Source organism: Nelumbo nucifera, chromosome 1 (assembly GCF_055504915.1).
Source record: "Nelumbo nucifera cultivar China Antique chromosome 1, China Antique-T2T, whole genome shotgun sequence".
In the NCBI taxonomy this organism is placed as follows: domain Eukaryota; kingdom Viridiplantae; phylum Streptophyta; class Magnoliopsida; order Proteales; family Nelumbonaceae; genus Nelumbo; species Nelumbo nucifera.
Genome location: NC_142649.1, coordinates 206,522,651 through 206,543,366, shown reverse-complemented (window position 1 = coordinate 206,543,366; position 20,716 = coordinate 206,522,651). Strand labels below are relative to the sequence as shown.

Sequence of the window (20,716 nt, the reverse complement as noted above, 5' to 3'; positions counted from 1 at the left end):
TGAAGACATTTAAGTCAACGCCTCCAGGTAACAAATATTTTTTTCTTATAACATGTTTATTATTTCAATTTTCAATTTTATTTTATAAATTAAATTAACTCTATTTCATTGTATATAGGTGAATGGTGGTCAAGATTTGGTTGTGACACTCCAAATTTGAAAAGGATTACTGTACAGATCCTTAGCCAAACGTGTAGCTCATCTGGATGTGAACGCAGTTGAAGTGTTTTTGAACGTATACACACGAAGAGAAAGAATAGGTTAGAACACCAGAGGCTCAATGGCCTAGTATATGTTCATTACAACATGCATGTGATGGATGGGTAAGTGTTTTACTTTTATGTTTCATGATTACTTTTTTTTTTTAATGCTTGCATTGCATCTAATGTATCATTTATTGACTTGTGGGAGAAAAACTGAAAGTCATGACCCAATTGGGCATGAATATGTTGATGCTGTGGAAGATTGGATAGTGCACAATGATGAGGATGCTCCATTACTTGGTGATAATGAGAAGGATGATATGTTTAAAGCTAATGAGACAACATTTCCAATAATGAAATCGCCATCAAGAAAAAGAGTTAGGACTGATGGTAACTATCATTGATATTATCTCAAATGACATTTTCATACTTGATTATTTTAGCTATTTTTTGAATTCTAATTTTCTATTTTCGTTCTTTAGATGATGATGAATTTTTCATTGAACAATGGGTAATCATGAAGGAAAATGCAGCCAACACCCAAGTTGGAGATGTAGATGAAACACAACCTCCCGAAGATGAAGATGAAGATGATGGTGAAATACCACTTGGCTTTGGTTGGTAATTGGTATCATTGAGAAGTGGGACCAATATATCTGTTGGAGATGTAGATGAAACACAACCTCCCGAAGATGAAGATGAAGATGATGGTGAAATACCACTTGGCTTTGGTTGGTAGTTGGTATCATTGAGAAGTGGGACCAACATATCTAGAGAATTTTGATGATTAGATTAGTGAACCAAACTCTATGTTGAACTTGAAGTTTTGATTTGTGTTTAATTCTTGGTGAATTTGGATTTTGATCTTTTTGTTACTTGTGTTTATGATCTTTTTATTTTTGAGTATCTAAGTATTATGTTTGATGAATTAAGAATGCACGATATTATAGCAATATGAATAGAATCTTTTGCAAAATTTCTTTTCTTGTCTTCTTGTGTTTTTGAACGAGAAGTCCAGAGGAAACTCTGAAAGACTTGACCATCTAAAGGGGTCCCTTTCCATAAAGTGAAAGAAAGTACTCCTTTTATAGTATGCATTGCTTATGGCCTGGTAGAAGTTTTTCTTACCTTTTTCTTTGTATATTTGGAATACAAATTAAAAGGGTTTGTCAAAAACTCAAAGAAAGTATAAGCTAAAAGCCTGAAATAGCTAATGGTAAGGTGTATTGAGCTGTTATAATGGGTATTTCTCAAGGAATGATTTTGTTTCTCAATTATAAGTTTATAGCTTTTTTCTGTTAATTAAAAATTTTATTTATCTAACTAATGGTAAGGTGCATTGAGCTGTTATAATGGGTATTTTCTAATAAGTAAGGGGAAGAGGACTTGATGGAAAAAATAGAAGAAGAAGAAGAAGAAGAAGAAGAAGAAGAAGAAGAAGAAGAAGAAGAAGAGGAAGAACCCGTGTTTGTAATGACTGATGAATTGATGAAATTCTTTGCAAAATTTGAAGCAGAAAGGAGACAAGGTGGTTGCTCAACCCTCTTCTTGAACATACAAAATCTATTGAATGAGTTCTTGACAATTAGTCAGTAGTAATTCTGTCATTAAAGACCATATATATGTAGGTTGTGGTGTTTGGTTGCAGCTATAAGTATATTACTAATATTTATTAGACTACCCCTTTATTGAAGAATGTACAGAACTGCAGATCTTTTGGAAATACAGATCTGTACAGAACTACAGATTATTAGACCACCCCAAGGCAACATGGATCCAAGTTGCTTTGCATTAGGGCCTTGGGTTTTTGGTTATTAGACTACATACCTTTTGGCATGGATGCTTCAGGTAGGCCAAAGGATCTAAGTACTACAGTTGGAATTTTTTAGAATTTTTCTATATTTTTTGGATTTTTTTCTGTATTTTTTTTTGTATTTTCTGTATTTTATTATTTTTATTATTTTCATGTATTGTTCTTTTTCCTGTATTTTTCTGTGTATTTTTTGTATTTTATTTAAATTTCTATGGTATTTTTATTATATATAAGTATTTATTTATTTATGATGTCACTGGTCGAACTGTTCAACCCAAACGGTTGAACCTCCAAACCAGAAAACGGTGCCCTGACCGGTTCAGTTCTAAAAACAATGATGTGGAACTCGCTCCCATCATCCCATCCATCCCACGTGTAATTTTATATACGCATGTAGTCGCAGTAGATACCCACACCTTTTTGTTGAGTCACAACTCACACGCCACTCAATTGGAATATGTAAAAACACAAAGACAAGGGCAAGGCGTTCTCTTGTTTGTTCCGGTCTGACCCGGCCGTACCATACATTGTTGACGGGTACAACCCTATAACTGCAGGTAGTGGATTAGCTGAAGACAAAAACATACACACCCGGCTGAACTATCTATCACGGTTGAGCACACCAGTGTTCAGTACAGCAGGGTCCCAGATGAAACCCACGGTGAGCATTAGCGCATTTAACCGTGATAGGTAGTTCAGCCGGGTGTTTATGCTTTTGTCTCCAGTTCATCCAGACTGATAACTGCAACTTGCCAACAAAGCACGATGTGGGAAGTCCTAAAATTTTGATAGTGGGGATGGGGTGTCTGTCTGTGATGTTGAGAAATCTGGGGACGTTGATGGGTGTCAAACTCTGGGCCCCCATATGACTTGCCGATGAATAGCTAGTTATCCACCAATACCATTAGACGATGGGTTCCAAGCCAATTAAAACGTTGCCTGAGACGAATTTTACAACTCTTGTTTATCACTCGACTTCTTGCCTTGTTGGCTTTTTCTTGGGATGGAACATCATCTCCGTGTTGAGGTTGCTGACTAGTTGGCAACGAAGTAAGAGAAACACACTAAAAGGACAAAATATGTTGAAGCTTTTGAGGGCAATGAAGAACTTACCAAATAAAGTGGGAATTTAGCCCTTGAAAGGGCATTCCATACCCAACAAAGGGAAACTTAAAAGGGTGTCAAGAAGCTTGGCACTGTGGTTCATCGTATGTGGTCTTATAAGACAATTCTTCTTTTAGATTATGTCAACTGTCAAGTATCGAATGTGGTTGAGCCATTATTTTGAGTATCATTTTGGTTATTGGACCACAGTGAAACTGATAACTGAAATGTAATATACAAACATCTTGAAAGTCTTACGTTCTAGGGATTTTTATCAGGATAAATTCTTCATAGAACTTTCTATTGTGATTTGTGAAGCAACAAAGAGGGTTATATTAAACTACAACCCAAACTATGGATACAGACGGATAATCCTCTCCAATAAATCACAAAGTACTTGCTTTGGAGAGCAAGGAGATGGAGCATGTCCCAAGGAACAGCAGCACAAGAGAGAGATTTGAGTAGCTATCCAAACTGTACCCACATTGCATTTCCCATATATCAAAATCATCCGGACATTACATTCCAGGGGAAGTGCAGTATAAGACGAGCTGCATCAAGAGATGCAGCACGAGACCAGGATGTAGCCATGTGACTTGGTAGGCCTTGATACCAGAGTGCAAGAATCAGAGAGAGAATCAGAAGTAGCAAGTCCTAGGCATGATTCAAATTATAGAATCATGCTAGCAAGTCCTAAGCCATAAGGTAATGATAATCCAGATGTGAGACGCCGTAACAGATCAATCATATAATAAGGTAATAACCAGAACCAATCTAAGATGTAACTTACTTTTTTCCTTTCACATCGTTTCTGTAAAGCTCCATTGTTCATTTGTTCTTATGAACATCAAGGACACCCTACAGGTTGGAAGCACGTGTACATAGAGGGAAAAAAAGGAAAAAATGAACTGGGAAAGAATGGGGTTAATCTGCTACTAATAGCATCCCTGTTTACAGTTTATTGGGGATTCTCTTTGCCTTGTTGCGTCCCCTGAGCATCCATCTTCATGAAACGAAAACCCATTATACCCCTATGTTCTCCTGTCCCCAAGCAACGGCTGCAGTAACCAAGGCCACTCCCACCACAAGTCTTGCACCTGCCAGGGAAGTGGAGATCATTGATGACATTGATCCATGAAATGGGAAAAAAAATATATATCACACAAACACAATAACACATTATGTAAACAGTTCACCATTTTGGCCATTCTCCTTTTGGTAGCATAACCAGTTGTATACAGTTCGTCCTACCTACCATGTCAAGGAAAAACAATAAGATGCACACAAATGATGAAACTTATTTTATTTTCCTTCATATAATTCAAAACAAGCTGTAGTCCTATGAATTATGCAAAGCAAGCAAATTAGGAACTCAACCCTTTACTTGACCAATGAACTTGCCTCCATGGTGCAAGATTTGAACTGTTAGAAAAATAAATGGTAAATTAGTTCATCAATACAGTATATAAAGAGTGTTCTTGATACTTGGATGCAGGAGTGGAGCCGAGTAACAGATATTTGACTGTTGGCCTCCTGCCTGAGGGTTCTCTCAGCTTCCATTTTTTCATGGAATGCAAACGCATAATATTCCTGAATTCTGGCCCCCAAGCAACAGAAGCAACAACCAAGACCATTCCTACTGCAAGTCCCAGATCTGCCAGAGAAGTAGAGCCATTCGAAGAAATGGAGCCAAGAAACAGAAAATCATGGCATAATTACATGGTATACAGAATGATGACAGAAACTGAATCTACTTCACAACCACTGTAATAATGAATAGCAAATAGTGCAGTGTCTCATAAATTCTAGGGAAATTTTGAGATTGTTACACGTTTAAAAATAGGGGTTACCTGGCAGGAAATAATGGATGATGGGGTAAGGAATGACTTCTAGGCCTGTAGAAAGGATTCAGGGTTAAAAAGGATAGATAAAGATAGGAACATGAGGACTTAAAAGATGAAATGTAACATGTGATACTGTTCTTCATACCAGTCCACAACTCAGACTCAACTAAGCATTATCCCAAGAATAAAAGGTTGGCTACATGAATCCCATTCTACCATTCTACTCTGTTCAGTGCTATGGGGCCCTCAAATTAATTTTCACTACTTCAACCTATCTCCTTTTGGCCTGCCCCTATGTATTCTAGACCCTTCAATCTGCAATAAATCAATTCTAACTGGTGTTATAGATGGTTTTCTCTGCATTTGACCAAACCACCTTAGTCTACTTTCCCTCATTTCATCACCAACTAGGGCTGGATACAACAAGGATGCACCTGGACAAAGTAACAGATACAGAATTTACACTAAATTTGAAGCATCTGACATTATACAGCACTGCTGTACAGGTATATGGGTATCATAGATTGAAGCTACTGTGAAATTCCTATAAATATGCACATTTCCGATCCTGTGGGTGACATCCATAAAATTGCTGGCCTTATTTCCATTTTATAATATTTTCCTTTTACCCTAAGTGGTATTCTCCAATCACATAGGACTCAAGATACACTCCAGACCCCTCTAGTTTGCTCATCCAGCTCTGATTCTACGGATGACATCTTCCTCAATATCTCCCTTATTATGGATGCCAGTCTTAAACATGGCAAGAAAAAAAGGTGAAACAGAGGCTGGTCTATTGATATACATAGGGGTTCAATGATGGGTAAAGGAATAATAAAATGCACTGAGGTTGAAAGAGGCCTCCGTGGCCTAGTGCCTGAAACTACAGATCATCTGAGCATCTGTTATGGACGCATTCCTCGGAAAGACGTACCATCGCCGCCGGCAGCAACAGGAACCTGACCCACCGCCAGATTAGATTAGATCATCTTGCTTGTTCTTATCTTATTCTATTGTTCTTATCTTATCTTGTTAGTAAGTTATCAGATTAGGATTAGTTTATCTTATTATCAGATTAGGATTAGTTTATCTTGTTATTATATTAGGATTAGTTTATCTTGTTATCAGATTAGGATTAGTTTATCTTATTATCAGATTAGGATTAGCTTATCTTATCCTTAGCAAGATAGAATTGGAAGTCTCCCTATTCAGCAAGGAGACTCCCTAAGATTATGACTCTTGTAATCTCCTATTTAAGGAGACACCATTATTGAATGAGGATATCGAATATTCAGTTAAAAAAGTGAGTTAGGAGAGTTGGTGATCTCTTGAACAAATCACCAAGGTGCCAAGATAGGTTCATCAAGAGCAGGAAGGAACAAGGGAAAACAGGAGGTTTTCCCCGTGGACCGACCCGTGACGAGATCCTATTCCTGGGCCCATAACAGCATCCACTATTCTGTCACTTCCAAGGTGTGGGAATACTTTCTTAATGCTGTTGGGATCAGTTGGGTAATGCCGAGCTCAGTCAAAGACTTACTGTGCTTCTGGAAAGTCCAAGGGCTGAAGAAAAAAGGAAACCTAGTCTGGAGGTCTGTTCCTGCAGCTGTTCTTGGGTCAATATGGACTGAAAGAAACAATAGAATCTTCTGTAACAAAGTGAAGAGTTCAGAGGACCTAATACATTGTGCTGTTAGTAAACTGATATCTTGGGTCTCTGTAAAACCTGAATTCAAAAACCTGTATGTGCCTGAGTTGTTAAGATTCCAATCCCTTTGGAGTCTGCAATCTCATCTGCTTTCTAGCCAATCTCGGTGTGGCTAGGGAGCTGTTGTACTATTTGCTTGCTGTTTCTAATAAAATTTTATCTTACATTTCAATAAAAAAGAAGAGGTCCATTGGAGGTGTAAATAAAGCTAAACCTTGTTGACAGGGAGCAAAAAATCAATACAAAAGTGACAAGGAACTAACAAAGGAAAATAGAAGAGAAAAGAAAAAGAGAAAAGAAAAAAGAGAAAAAGATAAGGATAAAGACTTAGTGGAATCAGTACACCTAGACATCGAAACATAACTCAGGATTTGAAGTAACCTCAACAAAAATGCAATAGCAGAAGCTTCTGTCCATTCCTCCTAAGGAATAACAATCTTACATGGAAAGGGTTCGCCAAGCTCTCTTCCCCACCTTTTCTGACTTTTAAACAACAAAGAAGGATAATTTATAACTAACCCAACACGGTCTCTAAATTCAGTCCAAGTCCCCTTACAAACTTCATTTTAAGGCGTACCTCCATTATTTGTCCATCTACTTACCCTCGTGATACAAGTAATCCATTTCCTGATTTTCTGATATTGAATGCCAATATCTGCAGAGTGGACCCGGGTTGAAGAGTGTTGTGAAGGGAGAATCGGATGCAAGTGGCGTAAAGGTAGGGTTTTGGAAGTCAAGGGATGATATGATATGTAGCATTAATGACCAGTGAGAATAATGTACTTATTTTACGATCATATGCTGGATGATGTAAAAAATCTAGCAACCTCTGCAAAGTGACAAGATTAATGAAAATCAACACCTTATAAATGATTCTGAAGAATCTTTCAAGCAGATAAATGGACGAACTGCTTCCTGGTGTAATAGTAAAATCTTCTACTTGGTGCCAAGTACAATAATAGGAGCTATGGACCCAATAATAGAAAAGTTCCATTGCAAGTTTGCAGGTTGGAAGAGGAACTACTAATTGGGGGGGGGAAGTAACACTTAACCAGAGTGCTCTCTCTAATCTTCTTCCCATATATTTCTTGTCTTTATCTACAGCACTAACCTCGGTTCTAAGTTCTTTGGAGAAAGACAGACCGCAGATGGGACTTCTAATGATGAGAATAAGTTTCATCTTGTAGCATGGCCTTAATTTTGTCTCCATAAGAAAGAAGATGGGATAGGCGTTAAACCTCTCTGCCTTATGAATAAAGCTTTTCTAGGAAAATGACTATGGAGGTACACCAATGAGATGGATGAAGCTTAAAGATGATTTCTCACGGTACCTTGGCTTAAAGATGATTTCTCTATGTTCATCACTCTTAAGCCTAGAAATGGAGAGTGAATTTCTTTCTGGTATGACACATGGTGTGGAGGAAGACCCCTTTGAAGGGATGAGAGATCCATCATATAGATAGCCAAACCATGCAGGAAGGTAGGGCGAAATTTCAAAAATTTCTCTCTCTCCCACCTGGGAATCACATTCCCTGTCTGCATTTTCAAAGATCAATCTTGAACCAAGAACCGAACCAAATCTGAAACCAAAAGTAGGAGAGGGATATACCTGGTACGAAGAAATAGTATCTCCGAATGAAGGTGTTCACGCCCAAAAAAAGTCTCCAAAGACTGCTCCCACTAAAGATGACACAGTGTAGGGTGGAGCAGAATTAGCAGTGTTCTTCCCAAGAACCGAATCCTTCAGTAAGAATTTGATGGAGGCTGTGAGCACGACTTCAGATCACCCTTTCTCCAAAGACTGATATCAATAACTGTTCTTGAACGCTCCTACAAAACTGGAGAACAAACTAGCAGCAGGCGGCAACTGGAGGAGAACGCAGGGAGAAGATGGCGCAGTCACACTGTTGCTGTCTTCTCTCTGGGTGATCTAAGATCTGATGTCTGGGGATGGGCTGATGGTTCGCCCCCTCCTCCTTTTATAGACTTAAAGAGATCAGGTCCTAATCTCATTAGGAGTTTCCTGATTCAAATCCTTATTTGAATCTAGACTCTCTTTAAGTGATAAGGATAAATCCTTATCTTATCTGCAGATTAAATCAACTCTCTCCTAATCTCATTAGGAGGTTTCCATATCCAAATTCAGATCTGGACTCTTTGAGTAGATAGGGATAACTCCCTATCCTATCTGTTGATCCAATCCCAGATCCGCCCCTCTCTTTAATTAGTCCAACTAAACCATTTCGAAATGGGCTTTAGGCCTAATAAGCCTTATGTGCTCAGTGGCCTTCCAAGCTGCTGCCCAATTGGGCTTCTTTGTATGGCATGGGACCCAAACATTGATCTACACATCAACCACATGGGTTTAGCCCAGCCTCTGTTACAAGGCCTGGCCAAATTCCTTGAAAAGATAGTGAACCCCCGAAGCCCATCACATGGGCTCCTAATGGGCCCAACACTTACACTAAGTGGTCCCTGGGCCAAGCCACCTTATAAAAACCCAAGGACTGTGGGCAGATGCAAGATTAGCCCATCATGTATTACCCAAAATGGTCTTACACTTAACCTCTCAGCCCATAATGATCAAACACTGCCCGACAAGAGAGGACCTCTCCCTCGGCTGCAAGGAACAGTGTTGCACTCTCTACTCACATGGATCCCGGGAATTAAAACCTTTTGCAAACATTTTGAAACCAAATTTCAACGATTGAAATCGGCTGCCGCCAGTCTTGGTTTCCATCAGAGATAGTGCATCCCCGATCATTACCTTTGTCCGACAAAGGGGCTGATCCTGTCACTATGATCACCCACTCAGATGAATTCTCGGACTGTCCCAACATACCCAGGTTTTGACCCCCTCTAAGGATCTCACTGATTGGCATAAAGACAACCCAATCCGACACCTAGTGTAGTATCATAATCGAGTCTAGGGGTCAGGTGTAACTTTCCAGTTTTGCCCACTAATCTCCAAGGTCCAGGGCAATACTGGAAATCCGGTCCGGTTCAGGGTTTCAAGTAAACCTACACTACATGTACCTCAGGTCTTACCCTGGCAGCTGAGACAGCCCACCCCAACACTTAGCGGCACATCAGTGTCAGCCTTAGCAGGATAAATCTCCCCAGACTTATCCAACGGCTATGAACATTCTAAACTAACACGAGTCTCATAAGTGTCCAGTTTAAGGGTATTACACAGAAACACACCACTGTAACATGAATCAAATATGTACTTTATTCATTTACAATAAATGTCATAATGTACATCAATCTGATTGGAGCTAAGGGCATACATTGTCTAACACCCTTAGCCAATCCTATCCTCATATCTTTAATATAGCTCCAAACAGAGATGCTGTAGTTAAAGATATCTATCAGATTATTGGTGGGGAAGCGGTCTGGGCCCCTGTTTTATGCAGAATTCCATATGATCCGAAAATTCAGGAAACAATGGCATTGCTGAATGACATTGCTCAGTTTAAAGTTCACCCCAATTCCGAAGACCAAATGTGGTGGGTTGTATCTAATGGGGGAGCCTTCTCAGTCAAATCCTTTTCTCTAAATTGTGTGGATCTACCAGCTCAGCAATAGCATGAAAATGGATAGGATTCTAACTATCAACCACCTGCATGCAAGAGGCACGGTGCCAGTTAACCACTACATGCTCCCAAGAGGGGGGGAACCTATCTCCGACTTTCTGATTCGTTGCAACTTCCCTTACAGCATATGGATGCACTTCTTTCAGTATCCTTGGGGGGGCTCTATGCTCTCTGTATAAGTTAGTCCCAATTGCAGAATGTGTTGGAAAATGTGGGGTTACTGGTTCAGATCTGAAAATAGAATTGTATATATTCCTAGGATTGTGGAAGGATTGATTTAGAAAGTTTTTTCTTTCTATTTCTTTTTTTCCATTTTTGTACTTTCTATTTTCTCTTCTTTCTATTTTTTCTTCTTTCTATTTTCTTTTCTTTCTATTTTTCTTTCTTTCAATTTATTGCAGCAGCTTACAGTATAAATATGCCCATTGGCAATAGAATGAAACATATCAATATTCTACCATTCCAAAACATAGTATCAGAGCTCTAGGTTTGTCAACCTTGAGATATTTTCGGCCTTCATTGCCAGTTTTTTGTGTTTTTCTCTTCTGGCCTTCAATGTTGATCTGTAACCAGAAGTGTTCCTTTATTCTCCTTTCCTGCTGGCCTTATTTTTCCTCCATTAACAATGTCCGACATGACTGCAACAAGTGCTCCCGTCCAAACCGATGAAGGAGCAACAAATTCTCATCCTCACACTGGTGATTTGCAGAATATTTAGGTAACATATAGACTGAATGGCCAGAATTACTTGAAGTGGTCACAACTAGTGCGTACCTATTTGAAGGGAAAAGGAAAAATTAGTCACCTCCTTGGAACAAGACCAAGGTTGGGCGAGCCAAATTTTGATTCTTGGGACGAAGAGGACTCCATGATTATGTCATGGCTGTGGAGTTCAATGACACCCGAGATCAGTGATACTTGTATGTTTCTTCCCTCTGCAAAGGCTATTTGGGATGCTATCCAACAAACCTATTCCAAAGCCCATGACGCTGCTCGTGTCTATGAGGTCAAAGTGAAAACTGTGGCGGCCAAACAAGGGAGCAGGAGTGTTACAGAGTATGCAAATCTGCTGCAAAATTTATGGCATGAGCTTGATCATTATCGGGTTCTTGAGACAAAGTGCACAGATGATGCTGTGATCTTGAAGAATTTTATTGAAAGAGATAGGGTGTATGATTTTTTGGTCGGACTGAATGCTGAATTTGATCAGGTCCGAATACAAATTCTTGGCAAAGAAGAAGTGCCTCCATTGAATGAAGTCATAGCCCTTGTCAGAGCTGAGGAAAGCCACCGTGGAATCATGCTTGAGCCTAAAGATCCCGAAGGCTCAGCCATGGTGGCAAGGGGAGGAAGTTACAGTGGTTCAAAGGGTGAGAACAATCACAACTTGGCTCATGACACAACCACCCGTGACTCTAACGATAACCTCTGGTGCACCTATTGCAAGAAGCCCAGACACACGAAAGATCGGTGCTGGAAACTTCATGGGAAACCTCCCACATCCAGCAAGGAATGGGGAAATCGAGGAGTTTCAAAAGGAGTTCAACAGGCCCATAATGTCTCCACAACCCCGCAGCAAGAACACTCAAGTCAGGGACCATTTAATGATGAAGAAATTGAAAGGCTAAGGTGCTTCCTGAAATCCTTGAAACCAGGAAGTGGTTCTACCTCTCTTGCTCTCTCAAGTGAGTCTTTATCTCTAGGATTACATGCCTCGACTAGTGTTTTTCCATGGATTCTTGATTCTGGAGCTACTGACCACATGACACCCTCTTCACTACATTTTCTCACCTATACACCCTGTCCTAGTAATAGAAAAATTTCTGTTGCCGATGGTTCTTTCACCACAGTGGCAGGGATTGGGAATATTCAAATTACTCCACCCCTATTACTTAAAAATGTGCTTCATGTTCCTAAGTTATCCACTAGCCTTATCTCTATACATAAACTCACCCAGGATGTGAACTGTAATGTTGTGTTCTTCCCTTCTTACTGTGTATTTCAGGACTAGGTTTCGGGGAAGAAGATTGGACTTGCTAAGGAAAGAGATGGACTCTACTACCTTGAAGCAACCAACAAATCATCTCACACTGTTATGCATGTCACACACGAGTCATTCTTATCTACCTCCAATAAAGATTTAATTTGGCGTCATCATTTCCGTTTTGGTCATCCTTCATTTCCTATTTTAAAAACAATGCTTCCTTCCTTGTTTAAAGGAATTGATGTTGAAACCTTTCATTGTGATGTTTGTGAACTTGCTAAGCACAAAAGGGTTTCTTTCCCAATCAACAATAAAAGATCTTCAACTCCTTTTTATTTGATTCATTCGGATATATGGGGCCCTTCTCAAATTCCCAACATTACTGGTTCCAGATGGTTCGTCACCTTTATTGATGATTGCACTAGGGTCACATGGATTTTTCTTCTTAAGTCTAAATTTGATGTGGGTACGATTCTTCCCAACTTTCATAACATGGTCCAAACTCAGTTTGGTGTGAGAATTAAAAGGTTTCAATCTGATAATGCTACATATTATTTTAATCAGAATTTGTCCCCATTTTTTCAGAAAGAAGGCATTGTGCATGAATCCTCCTGTGTTAACACTCCCCAACAGATTCGGGTAGCTGAGAGAAAAAATGGCCATCTTTTGCAAACCACCCGAGCCTTTCTCTTTCAAAATCAGGTGCCAAAACAATATTGGGGGGAAGTTGTCCTTACTGCTGCCTACACCATAAATAGACTACCATCTAAAGTTCTTGACAACCGAAGCCTAATACAAGTCCTTTCTCAATTTTACCCTGATATTCGAGCCTCAAATAATCTCACACCAAGAATTTTTGGTTGCACTGCCTTTGTTCATGTCCATAATAAGGGAAAATTAGACCCACGAGCAATCAGGTGTGTCTTCTTGGGATATTCCCCAACTCAGAAAGGTTATAAATGTTATCATCCAGCCACCAGAAAATTCTACACCTCCATCGATGTCACATTTGAGGAAGGAAAATCTTTTTTCACTCAACCTTATCTTCAGGGGAAGCCCTCATTAATGGAAGATAAGGCCTCGGATCTACTCTCCCTAGATGTATTACCCTCCTCACAAACATTCAATCGTCAAGAATCACATCCCTCTGAGTCACATTCCTCTGAGGCCCACATTCCCGAGTCTCAACAAAAGTCAAACGACCCGACCATTGAACCAAATTCGGACACTGTTAACCCCACGAATGATGTGCATGATAATGTGAGATATATGCAGGTTTACTCTAGGAGGAAAAATCCAGATCCTCAACCTGTGCAAGTCCAAGATTCAACTCCTAATCCTAGAACTGAGGGATGCTTAGAACCTGAACCTACACCTTCACAGTCTGAGTATGAGTATGACCTACCTATTGCACTGAGAAAAGGAACCAGAGAATGTACCAAACGCCCATTGTACCCTTTAGCCAAATATGTATCATTCCAAAGATTCTCTAAATCCCATAAAAGTTTTCTAGCCAGCCTTAACACCATTCCAATTCCTAATACTCTAGCCGAGGCACTTTCTAATAAGGAGTGGAGAAAAGCCATGAGAGTGGAAATGGAGGCATTAGAAAAAAACAACACATGGGAAGTTGTGGATCTACCAAGAAACAAGAAGACGGTAGGTTGTAAATGGGTGTTCACAATTAAGTACAAATCTGATGGGCCATTAGAAAGGTACAAAGCACGCCTGGTAGCCAAGGGATATACACAGACTAATGGGGTAGATTATTAGGAGACTTTTGCCCCAGTAGCTAAAATGAATACAGTAAGGGTGTTACTGTCGTTGGCTGCTAACTATAATTGGGATTTGCAACAGTTTGATGTAAAAAATGTGTTTCTCCATGGTGATCTAGAAGAGGAGATATACATAGACATTCCACCGGGTTTTGGAGAAGGCATTAAAGGGAACAAAGTTTGTCGGCTGAAGAAAGCACTATATGGTCTCAAACAATCTCCGAGAGCATGGTTTGGAAGGTTTACGAAGGTAATGCTGAGTACAGGTTACAAGCAAAGTCAAAGTGACCACACATTGTTTATCAAACACATAGCCTTAGGGGGAGTTACTGCACTATTAGTCTATGTGGATGATATAATCGTTACTGGGAATGATAAAAAGGAGAAGGAAGCATTGAAAAACTGCCTTGCCAGAGAATTTGAGATAAAAGACTTGGGGAGACTAAAGTATTTTCTCGGAATTGAAGTTGCACATTCTAAACAAGGCATCTTTATCTCTCAACAAAAGTATGTTGTTGATCTTTTGAGAGAAACAGGAAATATGGCATGTAAACCAGCTTCCACGCCTATAGATCCCAATCATAAACTTGGAGAAGCCAACGAGAATGCAAGTGTAGACAAGGAGATGTTCCAAAGACCAGTTGGAAAACTCATTTATCTTGCACATACACGATCGGATATTGCATATGTTGTAAGTGTAATAAGTCAGTTTATACATAATCCTAAAGAAGTTCATCTGCAGGCTGCTCATCGAATTCTGCACTATTTGAAAGCCAATCCAGGAAAAGGAATTTTATTCAGAAGAAATGGAGGACTGACTCTTGAAGCATATACAAATGTCGATTATGCAGGATCTCCAGTAGATAGACGGTCCACTTCTAGTTATTGTACCTTCTTAGGAGGAAACTTAGTCACTTGAAGGAGTAAGAAGCAAAATGTAGTGGCTCGGTCAAGTGCAGAGGCAAAATTCAGGGCTATGGCACAAGGAGTGTGTGAATTACTCTGGTTGAAGATAATTTTAGAAGACCTGAAGATTCCACGAGAAGAGCCTATGAAACTATATTGTGACAACAAGTCAGCCATCAATATTGCTCACAATCCTGTTCAACATGACAGGACGAAGCACATCGAAATTGACCGACACTTTATAAAAGAGAAACTGGACAACAAGTTGATTTGCACTCCCTATGTGTCTACAAAAGGACAACTGGTTGATGTACTTACTAAAGGGCTCAATAGTACAGACTTTTGGAGAATTATAGCCAAGCTGGGAATGGAGGATCTCTATTCACCAGCTTGAGGGGGAGTGTTGGAAAATGTGGGGTTACTGGTTCAGATCTGAAAATATAATTGTATATATTCCTAGGATTGTGGAAGGATTGATTTAGAAAGTTTTTTCTTTCTATTTCTTTCTTTCTATTTTTGTACTTTCTATTTTCTCTTCTTTCTATTTTTTCTTCTTTCTATTTTCTTTTCTTTCTATTTTTCTTTCTTTCTATTTTTCTTTCTTTCTATTTATTGCAGCAACTTACTGTATAAATATGCCCATTGGCAATAGAATGAAACATATCAATATTCTACCATTCCAAAACAGTTGGGTTATGTGGTCTAATTGCAATGATCAGATTTTTAGTGGCAAGAATTCATCTACAGAAGAAGTAGTTGGTAAGTCAGAGAGACTGTTATATCATTGGTCTATGTTATATAAGGACCTATCGGTAGACCTGTTCATGGGCCAGGTAGCCCGACAGCCCGGCCCGGATGAGCTGTGGCGGGCTTGGACATATTATTAGGCCTGTGGGCCTGGGCCCGGGCCCTATTATCTAAGCTCGACTTAATTTCGGGGCCCAACAGTAATTTAAATACTAATATATATCATTAAAAATATAATAATATTTTTTCCAACCCTAGCTCGTTTGAATCGATAGTCTTTCACTCTTCCTCATCCCTGTTTTATTCGAATGAACTGAAACTTCCCTTTCACAGCGACAACCGGCAGTAGTTTATCTATCTTCTATACTATAGGCAGCGAGCCGGCAACGACATCTCTCCGAGCTCTGACTCCGAGTACTCAGCAGCCTCCCGCTGTCCCCATTTCTCTAAGCTTTGAGTCCAGACTCCAGAGTCCAAAGTAGTAGCGTCCCCAATAATGGTTGGCGGCAACTACAATAGCAAGCTGACAACCAACTCTGAGCTCTGACTCCAAATACTCAACAACATCTCCATTTCTCTGAGCTTTGGGTCCAGACTCTAGAGTAGTGGCATCCCCAACAACGGCCAGCGACATCTACAACGGCAAGCCAAGCAACAACTAGTGAACTCCATCTCCAGTTCGTCGATGGCCGATCCTTCCTGCGGCAAATCAGCAATCTCTGGATTGGAAATGTAACTCTCTCAAATCATTTCTCGGGCTTTAGGCTCGGGCTCGAGCCTCGGGCTTTTATCAGGGCCAGGCTTGGGCTTACGATTTAGGCCCGATGGTCGGGTCAGGCTCGGTCTCGGACCTCAATATATTGCGCAGATAACAAGTGAAAGCCCAACACGGCCCAACCCATGAACAGGTCTATCGGATTTCACCATCTGAAGCTTTTGTTCCCATTGGCGAAGGATCATTAGAGATGATTTTTTTTTTTTTTTTGATAGATATAGAGATGATAATTTGTTAATAGATTCCTGATAGTAATTTCTTTGGTTGATATCTCTTTGTACTCTTTCTTGCTCATTTAATAGAATTGCTCTTTCCATTTCAAAAAAAAATGGTATCTTGGGTAAGAGATTCCTGATAGTAATTTCTTTGGTTGATATCTCTTTGTACTCTTTCTTGCTCATTTAATAGAATTGCTCTTTCCATTTCAAAAAAAAATGTTATCTTGGGCTGAACAAGCATGAGAATGCAGTTTGGAGTCTGAGATTGGCCACTTCATGCAAAAATTGCTAGAGGTTAGGTCCGTATGACTATATCCAGTGCACCTCTCCCAAGACCCTGGATAGCTATTAGGTAATAGCATATTTTTGTGTTTAGCAAAGAATTAAGATGCTATCAGAAATGTTCTTTCTTATAATAAATGAATATATGTAAAAAACAAAAAGAGAATACAAAGGCTGGTGATAAGAAATTACTCAGAACAGGATCCAACCTTCAACCAAACCCACCCAAATGAGAGCTCCCTAACAATTTAACCCCCTCAAAATTATGTAAATATTCACCTAGGAGAAGATCTCCCAACCAACATCAAACAGCCTCCCAAAATAAATCCTCAAAGAACAAAACAGAGACAGAAGAATTCAGAATAACAAGGAGTGTCTGACCTGTATCTTAATAGGAGAAACATATCAATTGTTGTGTGGATTGCAAGGATCACAAAATGTTGATAGTTTAAATTGTGTATGTGTGCATGCACATGTGGCATGTGCACTTATCCATACATGTGCCTGTGTCAGTTCTTGTGTGCATCCGTGTGTGTATGAGAGAGAGAGAACGAGAAAGAGACCTCTTCCTTGGCAATGACAGCATTTCACTCTCCCACTTCCTCTGCATACAACACAAGGTGGATATGGCTTGTTCTTTTCTTCTTTCCGGACATTCGACTGCATAATGTAATGGAAGATGTAAACGGGTTTTGAGGACAGCATATGTGTAGTATATAAAAAGCAAGATTTTATGTATACTTTTTTGGTTCTATCAATACAATAGTGTTACCTTTTCACAAAAAAAAAAAAAAAAAAAAAAAAAGAGCAGCATTGCTCTCAAGTCCCAAGGATTTATTTTCTCCTTTGTGTGGTAATGCATAATAAATGTCTTACTGCTGATAACCTGTTAAAAAGAGAATTGACTGGAGAAATCCGAATTCCATTTTCAGTAATGGCAGTTTGGCATCTGTTCACCATCTTTATTCATTGCAAATAAGTATATCATATTATGGAACAGATGGCAGGTCTGTTGATCTGTTAAGGAGCTTCTCAAGGCATAGCAGACCGCCAGAGGAGGGGGGAATGAGTAGAGGTGGGAAGCTTTTGTGGAAAATGGTTCCTGCTGCAGTCTTGTGGGCAATTTTTGGAGAAGGAAATGTGTGCATCTTTGAAAACAGACTTTTAGAGGAGATTATGGTTGCTAAAAAAAGTGTGGGAATGATTATATCATGGGATGGGAAGCCATGCATAAATTATTCAAAGGAAGATCATACAGCTCTTTTTTTAACTGATTTTATTTTGTAACTAATCAAGATATGCTACAGAAGTTTTTGTAAATTCCAAATATACAGTTGCTTATTGTACATAGATCTATTTGTTTAATACTATATTAGTACTTAACCAGCTCTCAAAAAGCTTCAAGAGTTGCATAAAGCGTTGTTTACTAGCATCCCTAATATTAGCTAGCCAAGAAACATTATTTTGAATAATATCTTGTTACCTAAAAAGATATTCCAAAGTTGTGACTGGTTAAATGCATAAGATTTTGTCCACTAACACTGGACCAGAAGTGACATTTTCAATAATTTATTTTCTCCTGTAAAACGACTAACCTGTACCCATGGTGAACCCCTAAACATGTAAAATTAATATGTATCGTTTTAATAGGTTGACCGGAATTTGATACTTAATTTTCAATAATTTATTCTTAGTGCTGTCTTATGGTCCATCTGGTCTGAGAGGAATAGTAGGCTTTTCTGTAATAAGGCCTTAAGTCCAGAAGATTTAATCCAGAAAGCTGTGGGCAAGTTAATCTCTTGGGTGTCAGTTCCTGAGGAGTTTAGAAATTGTAATTTGTCTGTTGCTTTCCATTCTAGTTCTTGGTGGGGTATGTAATTTCTGAGTTGATCAGTCTGCCTTTCTGGGACTGATCTCAGCTTGTATGTGCTGCTTTTGTTTCAATAAATATTACATTACCTTTTTCCAAAAATAAAAATGGGTACCCTAAGTTTACTGAGGAAGATATTCAAACAATGGATGATTTGCAGTAGGGTACTAGGGTATTCAAACTCTGCCAGAAGTGAATGACAATAGCATGATGCATTAACTTACATGTTCTTAGAGAGAGCATTCTATCCCAGTATTTACAGGGTTCAACATCCTTGAGTAGTTTTTGAGTTTATCATATGTATTTAGGCTTAGTTTGGGAAGAGTACAAATACAAACATGCAGTGCAAATACAGGTTTAGAAATAAAGAATACAAGGTTTTGCACTATACATATTTGTATTTGTACTCTTCCCAAACTGAGCCTTATATGCACACATGTTAGGTAAGGAGCAAATATGCACATGATTGAATACATGTGAAGGGATAAAAAAGGAGAGAATCATATCAACCAAAATTTTGGTCTACAAATCAAACAGAGTTTACATGACTACATTTTTTTACTTATTGATAGTTTACATGACTGCATTTGGAACAAAATTGTTGCATCAGAAGCCATCAACCATCATATCAATAAAAAATGCTTTAACAGAATGTTCAAATAAAAAATAAATCCCATTGGACAAAATTCGGAACTATAGATGCAATGCAACTAAAATAAATCCCATTAAGGGCCCAATATAAGGGTGTGAAAATATAGAAAGAAAAGAAAAAATTGATTACAAATATACAGAAAGAGATGGTTCTTGTGATTCTTGTTAGGTTTTTATGTCTTAGAATAGTCTACATGGATGTTCACACCATGCACATGTTTTAGCTTGTTATGAATGTGGAATTGAATGAGAACCATGACTGTAATACTAAGGCTGAAAAGTGAAAACCAAAATAAGACGGGACCATGCCAAACACTCTGACAGAGGGTCTGTTCAGAGCTTTAAATAACCATCGTGCTTTGACCAAAAGGGATTTAGAGACTAAAAACAATGTCAAGTGCGAACTTTCAATGCTGTTCACTTGATAAGCAAGGAAACCGTTCCCTTTGCACCAATCCTCTTCCATTTGAGTCATTAAAAGCCACTAAAAACATAGAACAAGATTCCAAAGAGTTTCCAGTAACTCAGGACTTACCGCATAGAGTAATCAAGACTGGGGCATCTGAGACAAGGAGAAGAAGCTTGTTACCTCGGTTCTGACAACCCAAGAAGGTCTTGAGAAGGACAAACGAGGCAAAGGGTTTTGGTTTCGGGGAACACCGTTGGACGGGGCGGCTTCAGCATTGATGGACGTTATCAGACATGCAGTTCCTGCTGCCATCAATATATACTTTCTCCTGTCGGACAATCTCTATCGTCTCTTCCACCGAACAGCAGTTTGCAGTTTGGATTCCGGCTAGTCGGTCGGTAGATCAGTTCGCTCGTAGTCGTAGAGGAAATTGGCTTGGCGTTGACCTAACATATGCCGGTCTTTTACCTGGAGCTGGTCTCTCTTAGCCTCATCTGATCCCATGTCTCCCAGACTAGACAATCTCTGTACATTTGATTTGCAATTGAAATTACAGGAAACAGACACCATCACACTCACACGCCACACGGCAAAGCCGTTGTCCATCGACCATCATTGGGCGAGTTATGGGATTGAGGCCCATCCAATAAAGTTGGGCAAGATCCCCGGGCGTGTGCCCACTCTAGGGCTAGGGGAATGGACCCGAGCCCAACTTGGCCCAGCCCTTCTTCATTGCATCTTTTATTTTTGATATAACATTTTTTTTTCTTTTAATGGGCTTAGCCTTAGTGGTCGATGGGCTGCAATAGGTTGGGCTGAGGTGTTTAAAAT

The 20,716-nt window shown here is 39.4% G+C and overlaps 1 protein-coding gene across 5 annotated transcripts; it reads right to left on the bottom strand.

The window, feature by feature from the left end:
* Positions 1-3,369: 3,369 nt before the first annotated feature.
* ENA (DnaJ/Hsp40 cysteine-rich domain superfamily protein) lies at positions 3,370-20,591 on the bottom strand. 5 transcript variants are annotated; one of them, XM_088895958.1, is made up of 6 exons: positions 20,066-20,531; positions 17,519-17,615; positions 4,971-5,015; positions 4,317-4,371; positions 3,911-4,217; positions 3,370-3,813 (listed from the first exon to the last, which is right to left on the bottom strand). In XM_088895958.1, the coding sequence occupies exons 1-5, from the start codon at positions 20,195-20,197 to the stop codon at positions 4,079-4,081; spliced, it is 468 nt and encodes a 155-aa protein (XP_088752084.1). In that variant the 5' UTR covers positions 20,198-20,531; the 3' UTR covers positions 3,370-3,813; positions 3,911-4,078. The 5 variants fall into 5 exon arrangements, with proteins under 5 accessions (XP_088752084.1, XP_088752083.1, XP_010275309.1 ...); XM_010277006.3 differs by lacking the exon at positions 3,370-3,813 and adding an exon at positions 4,606-4,774 and having other exon boundaries at positions 4,134-4,217; positions 20,066-20,589; XM_088895956.1 differs by lacking the exon at positions 3,370-3,813 and adding an exon at positions 4,498-4,774 and having other exon boundaries at positions 4,143-4,217; positions 20,066-20,591.
* Positions 20,592-20,716: the final 125 nt, after the last annotated feature.

Bases quoted from the DNA above. Each gene is read 5' to 3' on its own strand.
- ENA (XM_088895956.1), bottom strand. From the start codon at position 20,197: ATGGCAGCAGGAACTGCATGTCTGATAACGTCCATCAATGCTGAAGCC. The intron at 17,616-20,065 runs GTAACAAGCTTC...TACATTATGCAG, and splicing joins CTTGGGTTGTCAGAACCGAG to TCGAATGTCCGGAAAGAAGA. The intron at 4,775-4,970 runs GTAACCCCTATT...CTTCTCTGGCAG, and splicing joins CATCCATTATTTCCTGCCAG to ATCTGGGACTTGCAGTAGGA.